Source organism: Vombatus ursinus, unplaced genomic scaffold, assembly GCF_900497805.2.
Source record: "Vombatus ursinus unplaced genomic scaffold, bare-nosed wombat genome assembly UNPS02014830.1, whole genome shotgun sequence".
Lineage (NCBI taxonomy): Eukaryota > Metazoa > Chordata > Mammalia > Diprotodontia > Vombatidae > Vombatus > Vombatus ursinus.
In genome coordinates, this window is record NW_020954608.1 from 53,470,278 (window position 1) to 53,479,320 (window position 9,043).

At 46.0% G+C, this 9,043-nt stretch overlaps 1 protein-coding gene across 1 annotated transcript; it reads right to left on the reverse strand.

The window, feature by feature from the left end:
- VAMP1 (vesicle associated membrane protein 1) lies at positions 1–8,235 on the reverse strand. The gene is made up of 5 exons (XM_027838541.1): positions 8,046–8,235; positions 7,673–7,922; positions 4,805–4,925; positions 4,379–4,537; positions 1–2,447 (listed from the first exon to the last, which is right to left on the reverse strand). Coding segments are annotated over exons 2-5 (432 nt in total). The 5' UTR covers positions 7,675–7,922; positions 8,046–8,235; the 3' UTR covers positions 1–2,297.
- Between the last annotated feature and the right edge of the window lie 808 nt (positions 8,236–9,043).

Consider the following 9,043-nt stretch of genomic DNA (forward strand, 5'->3'; position numbering starts at 1 on the left):
TTTTGCAAATAAAATGGTGGTGCATGGAAGGTGAACATGCAGCCCCACGCCCTATACTCCCTTTGCTTGACTATATATAGGGGCGGGAGAAGAGGTCACTGTTGTACCTACCCAGGAGGAGTCTCATTTGGCATCCTGTCTTAAAGCTAGAAGGAAATCCCTATGGTATGTTAGAAAACTAGCCACAGTTATGATCCCCCTGTCTGGGCCAATAAACCCAAGCACTACAGAAGGAAAGAAGAGAGTTAAAATTAGCATGAAGGGGCCAGTGGACTTGGAGAGAAAAGGTACTGAATGGTAGGTAGGGTGGCAAAGTGATGGCTCTCGAGGAAGAAAATCTAAACGTCAACACAGCCATAGAGCTAATAGCTACAACAGTCACCCACAAAAGGAAGACACTGGTCTAGCATCTACAAAGGACTTCCCTGAAAAATCTTATAGTCTTGGTTCCAGGCTGGGACTATCACTACATCCCTGTCTTTGGTATGGCAATGGGGCAGAGCTGAGAAAGGACTTTCCCAAAGGTATCAGGGATCTCCAGTTCCCAAACTTCCACCTTCCTGCCATCAAAGGGAAAGGAGAAATAAACCATCCACTATAACAAGGATGCTTTATCCCAGCCAAACTTTGGTGACCTTCTTTATTCTGATCCTCCTTATCCACCCCCTCCTACTCCTCCCTATTCCTCCTCCCCTCTCAGCTCCCACCCCAGTGCCTTCCCTCTGAGACTATCTTCAAGCTATTCTGTATAGATCATATAGATACTTAGTTGTTTATCTATTGGCTTCCCCATTAGAAAATGCACTCCTTGAGGAAACAGGGACTGTTTTTGCCCTTTCTTTGTACCCCCAGTTCTTAGCACAGTGCCTGGCACACAGGAGATACTTAATAAATGCTAATTGATTGACTTGTTACTCTTGAATGAGGTCCCTTATCTCACCTTACCCTCAGCTAAGTTCCCAGGGCACATTTTTTCAGTATCTTTACATTGACTAAGATTAACCAACAGTCCCAAATTCTGATTGCAAAGGATATTTTTGGGTCCCCTCACACACTAGTAGATTTGTCTAAGAGTTGACCTGACATCTTACCAGCCTCTGGTACCACCTCTAAATGGGGAGCAGACAATGCGCAAAACAGTGCCCCAATGTTTTCTAAGTCAAAGGGAAAAGTGTCCAAACCCACCAGTTCTGTGGTAAACAGAATGGCAGCACCAGAAGCACTGGCAGATCCTGGGCCAGACTAAAGGCAGCGGCGGCAGCAGCAGCACAGGAGGGAGGGAAATCCTTCTAAAAACACTGCATACCAGGAACACACTGGGAGTGGATATAATTCAACCTCTTCTAGGCTTGTGAATACTGTACTTAGTTATAAAAATAATGATCAGACCCTCTATGTCCTTGACCCGGACATCCAAAATATCTTTCCAAATAAAGCTATACTGCTGTACTACCAAAATCAGTACTGTGATTTCTGATGGCCCAGGATGGTCCTTACTCAGGCCAAGGTTCTCCCACCTGCTAACAGAGCCTATTAAGAGGCTGAGTAGGAGGCGAGGTGAGGGTGGCTGCGAAGAAACTGCCATTTCCCTACCTTCTCACCAATCCTCCTACTGGGTTGCCAAGGTCCCTGCACTCCCTATTCCCACTGGGCAGACTCCTCTGGACCTGATCTTGGCTGACCTGCTTCTCCCTTGACCTCCACTCCACATCCTGTGGTTTGGGCACGGGTGTTTTCTGAAGGGGAGGGGCCAAACACTGGCTACCTGTGGTTTGTGGAGTAAGAATGCAGCCACCCCAAGAGCAGCATGTCCAGTGTGGGGGGATTTAAGTACAAACCAAAGCAACTAAAGAAGAGGAAATGAATGAGCCTGGGTAAGGACAAGGTGGATGGACTGGGTCTGCTGGGGGAGTGAACAGTGGGAAAGGGGTATGAGTTCTGAAGGGGGCAAGGAATGAAGGAGGGGTGGTACATTAAGTAAAAAAATAGACTGCAGACAGGAATCAGGAAGGCACAGATAGAAAGAGACAGAAGAAAACAAGAGGGCAAGTTAACCAAGTTTCTAGACATTCAAGTCCATCAGGCACAGATGACCTGTCCCCAGTGTTTCCCTCTGACAGTAGCACCAATGCCCCTCTTCCTCCAAACACAAAAGAATTGGCCCCCCTCCAAAATCTCACTGAGGAAGGGCTTGCCCAGCACCAAGAGGTGCCTCTGTCCCATCTGTTGGTCCCTCCACCTCAACCCCACCAGGCCAGGTTTTCTGTCCCACAAAAGGAGACAGTCCAATCCATACCTCACCCAGAGCACCTCCAGTTCCCCAGGCAGGCAAGGGAGAAGATTCTGGGGCTTTCCCACCTGTTCACCCCTATCAGCGATTTCAACGGATACTTACTTACAATAATTACCACGATGATGGCACAAATGGCTCCCAGCATGATCATCATCTGGGAAAACAAAGGTAAGGGGGAGTAAGCCTCTCAGATCAGAAGAATAAGAAGATCCACGATTGCCTTTTCTTAAACTACCAAGCAGAAGGAATTCCCCATTTCTTGAGGTAATTGTGGAAATATCAGGACACCCAAAAGACTTTAACATGTCGTGTACAGGCTTCCTCTTTTGATGCCTACTTGGTAAGCTACTGCACCAGGCTAGATCCTAGGATGCCCTTCCTTTTTTTAACTGTGGCCTAAGAAACAGACTGAGCTCTACAAAATTTTAAATGAAGGTTCCATTTGCAAACAGTGATACTGGTTCACTTTTCTTTGTGCATTTTTATTATTTGGGGGTGGCTAGTTCCTTCTGAAGCAGCTGATACACAAGGTCCCTAACAGGTTGTGGACCAAAAACTTCTAAGTCTCTACTTACTTGGAACTTGTTTCTGTAAGGGAAATGTTCCCTTACCCACGATGTATAAAAATGTTTCCATGAGAAAACATCCGGATCTCAACTTAGACATCATAAGTGACTGAAAATTTCATAGAAATGTGTGTCCAGGAGTACATCTTCCCCTGCTGCTGCAGCAAGGTACTAGAATCAGCACTGGCTCCCAATGACCAACCAAGTCCTCCAGACCTGCTAAACAGAAAAGTTGTTTTTCCTGGCTTCAAACCACTTGGGAGCTCCCATGGTGACTGGTGGCTCTCCTTTCTTGGTCCACTATGGAAGGAAATGCAACCTTGACTTCCCCTTCCACCCCTCCCCAACTGCTCGTCTCACGAAGCAAGCACATGACAATAATCCGAACAGCTCTCTCCTATCCTAATGGGGATTAGTTTTTTGGGTATAGGTTGGACTAGATTTCTATGCACATTTTAAAAACGATGGTGTAAAGTAGGTTTTTTCTGATGTTAAAAAAATATCAAAGTAAGTCTTTGTTTAAAAAGTATTTTAGACAAACCCACAGTAAGTCTTTCTGGGAATTTCAGGGAGGATGGACGGTGGTGTTTTTTTAAGGAAAAGTTGGAATGAATTAGAGTAATTTGGTAAAAATATTTGTGGGACAATTTTTGGAAGCCACAGTTGAGCACTCCTCTTCCAAAAATGACCTAAAACACAAGTACTCTAGGAAGAGCTCACAGTTCTGGAGTACTCTGAAATTAACAAAGCATCTGAAGCATTTACAGAATAAGCTTCGACAGCAGGAGTGGTTATCTCCCATTTACTCGAATCAGACTGGCGGTAACAAAACTTGATCAGTCACACAGCCAGTAAGTAAAAGAAGAAAGAATTAAATTGGTCATATGCTCCAACCTGAGATGCCTCATTTATGGCAAATGTCAGCACAGCTGTGGCTGTGGGAGCTTCCAGACCTAAAGCCAATCTCCTCAGCAAGGGCAGCTGTGTAGCATAGTGGACAGAACATCAGGCCTGGAGTCAGGAACTCATCTTCCCGAATTCAGATATGGCCTCAGACATTTACTAGCTGTGTGACCCTAGACAAGTCGCTTACCCCTGTTTGCCTCAGTTTCCTCATCTGTAAAATGAGCTAGAAAAGGAAATGGCAAACTACCCCAATATTTTTGCCAAGAAAACCCCAAATACGGTCAAAAGAGTTAGAAAGGCCTGAAACAACTGAACAACAAAATGTCCTCCCCAACTACCCAAAAGCTACCCCAGGGTATGCCTTCCCAAGCCACCAATTCAATTCACTGTGCTCCAGGAATACACTAGTGGACAACATGGGGGTATTATTGTAGAGTCAATCAGGAAAGTACTCTATAGGACCAATGAGTGAAAATGGGAGGCCCTAAAGACTTCTTCCAAATTTGCTCAGAACAGCTCTTCAAGTAGCCTACATCTGGACAGGTGAAAAGTAGAGTTGAAATGATAGTATTACACTGATATTAGGCCCAAGAAAGGAAGAGAGAAAATTTACCTTACAATTTTTCCACCAGTACTTCCTCTTTAGCTTGGCAGCACTGCTCTCAAATTGTGATGCTCCTGCCTGCAAGGCATCTGCACGGTCATCCAATTCAGACAGTTTCTCATCCCTTTGCAGGACCTTGTCCACATTCACACGAATGATATCTACCACCTGAGGAAGAAAAGTATGTGCAATGCTTCAAGAAGCATTGGTCCAAAAAAGTCAAAGTACTTGAATTCTAGCTCTGACACTAAACGGTGGATAACAACCACTCTAGGCCTCAGTTTGCTCATCTGTAAAATGAGTAGATTGGACTACAGCATCAAAGCCTCTTCAATCTCTCTCATTCCCATTTGGTATTTCCATACTCTAGATCTTAATTTATTAATGACTGTGACTTGCATCACTTTGTAGAGAAACCAAATCGTCTGCACCTACCTCCTCCACCTGTGCCTGTGTTTGCTGCAGCCGCCTGTTACTAGTTGTATTGGGAGGTGGACCTCCCCCTGGGGCACCCCCTTCTGGGGCTCCTGGTGTAGGTGGCTGCGCTGGAGCAGACCTATTGAAATAGGAGGGAAATAAACCAAGTGCACATGAGAAGAAACAAAAAAGAATTTTATTATCCTCCTAGCAAACCCAAAGCAGAAGTGGTGGCTCTTTGAAAGTTACTCCTCTCCGAGACAATCTTCAAAGTATGGAGCCACATCACAAGAAGCAAAAGGAGAAAAGTTGGCCCCAACACTAGAATTTTTCAGGTCCTGATCCAGGCAGGCAAAAGAATACTAAGATAAGAGTAGCATCAAGGAAGATCATCTGGATTTCCTTCTCTGATACTGAACCAAATTCAAATGTTTCCAGGATGTTAGTGTTTTCTGACACTTTAGCCAACTTATAAAAACAACCTAGAATGGGAGAAATGAATCCATACTAGGGAACAAAAAAACTAGTCTTTTGGCACGTGAGTCTTGATGAGGGAAAAGAGAAGCAGTGTTTTCTGAGTACAAAGGGAAGGGAAAGAGCAAGCTGACTTTTTGTTTAAAAGGATCCTATTATGATTATGCTCTATGCAGTAGCTACTAACACTGAGGCTGCTCAATATAAGAAAACCTGGAGAATTACCAAAAGACAGGCCTATTGACAAAATGGAGGAAGCCTTCTCAGAAAGAACCTTCCCTTGTAAAAGAGGTGAAAAGAAGGTGTTTCTCACCGGGTCATGATACTGAAGACTCTTATACTCCCAGTCTTAGCACATGCATCATGGATTAGTCGACCCTCTTCTAGATAAAGCATGAGGTCTTTGGAAGCTCCTTTCAACACCTTCCCCCATTCCAAAGCAGGTTCGTGATATGAATTGCAACCATTCATTCAGATGCCTTTTAAATACCACCTAGAGTCCCTGGCAGAGGAATCTTCTAAACAGGTTTGTGCTTATATATACAACAAAAATGGAGGCCTTTGCCTTAAAAATTTCCAGAGCTCTAGTATGAAGCTCCTTTCATAAAAGGGAAAAAAAAAGCCTTCCTGATAAAGTTTTTGCTATTTCAAAGTTTAAGGATAAGATTCCTACCAGACCTCAAATGGAAAGAAAATCCTATATTCTACTGAGAGAAAAAGATCTCATAGAGCAAAGCAGACTATGAAAGTTACTACAAATCAGATCCACTGTTCATCCCCCCACTTACATGATTATCTCAAACCAGATTATTTATTAACTTCAGAAATCAGCACAGCTAATTCCTCTGAAAACTAACAATTCACCTTTTCCCAGTCCTCCTAGACTCTACCAGCAAGTTATAACAGGACAAAAATCCTTTCCCAATCACCCCTATTACTTAAGGAATCTCCTGAACAGAAGGGAAAAAAATTCCAAAGGAAGCTTGTATGTCCTGCTCCCCTCCAAAAGTAGAAAGAACATCAAGAGAAAGAAAGGAAAAAGCAACTCAGTTTTTTCAAGCTACCTGGACTGAGTAACCTGACCTATGAAATACGATTAAAAAATTCAATGGGTTCTAGACTGGCAATTTTAGTTTTGGAAGAGGGCCAGAATGGTAGCACCAATGACAGCATTAAGGTCAGAGATTGCTGGATGCTTTTCACCAGCTAGGACCCATCTCAGTAAGTACATCCCACCTGGTTTTGCCAACTGGAACTTTAATCTGAGAAGCCCCTTGTCTTCACTGTTCCCTCACACACACCCTAAAAATAACTAGAATCTCAGGACTCAAGTAGGGTTGATGATCAAATATGATTTAAAGGGCTCTGTAGTTATTCAAATTAAATCAGACATAATAAAAAGAATCGTGGTGTGAATTAGCCTGGAGTCTGAGACATACTACCTCCCCCTTAACCAAATGATGGTATTTTGGCAAGTCCCTGCAAATAAGTGGCTAATGGTGAAAATAAGTATTAATTTCCAAGGCCTTCAGCCTCAACGATATGTGAAATTATGCCACACAAGTAAATTTTTTTTTTTAATTTCCAGGCGTGGACCCCTATCCCCAAAGTGGCCATGGCTCTCGGCAGTGGTCATGCTTGCATGAAAGCACATTTCCATCACGGACAACGTGGGGCGATAACTCGAAGATTGCGACCACGGCTCGAGATCTCTCCCTCTTCTCAGGCTCGTTCTCGTATAGTAAGAAAAATGGGGGCCATCTGGATAAATTGGGTGGAAAAATTCTTTGCATTAACTTGGCTCCAGGGAGGGCAGGGCAGAGACAGGGGAAAGGGAAAAAAATGCTTGCAAGGCACGTTTATTAGTGGACCCTGCCAGACTGAAATGTCGCCTGCCTGCCAGTCTTCCCCCCCCCCCACAGACAGCCGGGGGAAGCCTGCCCTACCCCCGGCAGGGGCGCCCCTCCTGGAGCCAACCTCGGGCACACGACCCCGTATGTGGTTCAAGAGACAGCAGAGACACAATACAGGACGCTGGCTAGAAGCCTAGTCCAGCTCCTGTGAGACCTGGGAGGGTCCACAACACCCCTAGCCCCACTTGAGACTTCCCCCTCCCCTCCACTTTGAGGGACACCGCGCACCCCCTCTCTCAATGAGAGACACAGATCCTCGGGAGCCAGAACCGCTGGGGGAGGGTGCCGAGCGTCCTGGACACCGGCGGTGGGGCCCTGCGATCGCTAGCCGACGGAGGGCGAGAAGAAGCGCCTATCGCCCGGCCGGCACAGCCCAGGGCTGGGCGCTCCTCGGCCCAGGCGTCCGTTGCTGCAATGCGCCATTTTACCCCCTGCAGAGTCCGGGGCGGGGGTGGAAGGGGCCCCGAGGCCTCCCCACTCATCAGCAAGCTCCACTTACATCTCTCTGGTGGAAAGGGCGTGAAGGGGTCCGTCTCCTACTCCGGGGCTGCAGCGGAGGCAGCAAGCACTAGATGCTGCGACTGCGACGACGTCCTGCAGGACCTGACTCGCAGTCTCCACCTCTTCACTGAGAACTAATGATAAACTGCAGCTAAAGTTACTGCAGCCTCTGCCCCGGCTTTCAGGATTTATTAGGAAGGCCCCGCCTTCTGCGGTAACGTAAGCAACTCAGAGGTCCAATCAGCGCCCTGCGGAGACAAAACCGTAGCGCGGCGCCCGAGACCCGCCAAAGGCTCCCCGGCCCCTCCCCTCTGCCTTAGCCAATCGCAACTTTCCCAAACGTCCTCTCTCTTTGCTCCTCCACTACAAACCGGAGAAGGAAGGACTGCTCTTCTTCCGCCGCTTGGAACTTGCAAAGTGTGTGACCAATTAGCGCACGGACTGCGTAACATGCCCCGTGTTTCCTGGTTCGTGAAAAGACAATCACCAACGCGTCCCAGAGTCCGAAGGATGACTCTAAAGCCCGAATGCCTCAATTACCAATGAGATGGCCCGTAGGGAGTCGATCAACCAATCACCGAAGAGAAGTAGTTTTCTTGTTTCCCTCAGACCCCGCCCTGCGCCCGCTAGCCAATGAAAAGGCCCAAACGGCCCTGGGGGTGGGATTCTGTAGCGCAACGCCCACGCGTCGCCGCTATAGCTAAAGTGCGAAGTGCTATGAGCGAGTTTTTTGAGGGTAGCAGGCCGGAAGTCCGCCCTAGCCCTGGATGCCAGGATTCTGGATAGAACCCAGTTCGCGTGCGGAAGTTCTGAGAGGGGCCTCTGGGTGGTGAGGAGGAAAACAGGTATGCCAGCCTGCTGGCAGCCGTTGTGTAGTATTAATATACAGCGTGTCCCAGAAGTCTTAGTGCAATTTTAAGCCATGACACTTTGTGTATTATATACATTGTGAACCATACAACAAAAAATAGGAAGAAGGGGCAGCTAGCAGGCGCAGTGAATAGAGCTCTGGCCTTGGAGTCAGGAGGACCTGAGTTCAAATCCAGCCTCAAACACTTAACACTTACTAGCTGTGACCCTGGGTAAGTCACCTAACCCCTATGGCCTCACCATAAAGCGAAAAAAAAAAAATAGGAAGATGAGGTAAGGATGAAACAACTTATTTATAAACTTATTCCATTTATAAATCATACAAAAAACCTTTTCTCATTAAAAATCACAGTATTTTTGTTGAGAACAATACAATTGAATATGCTCATTTTTTAAAATATTGGTTTAAAATTTTGTGATGCCGCCATTCAGACGTCTGGTTCTAAGTTCAACTTGTTTCAATATTTGTTTATTTCAGTAGTTGGTTTTAATGACTGTC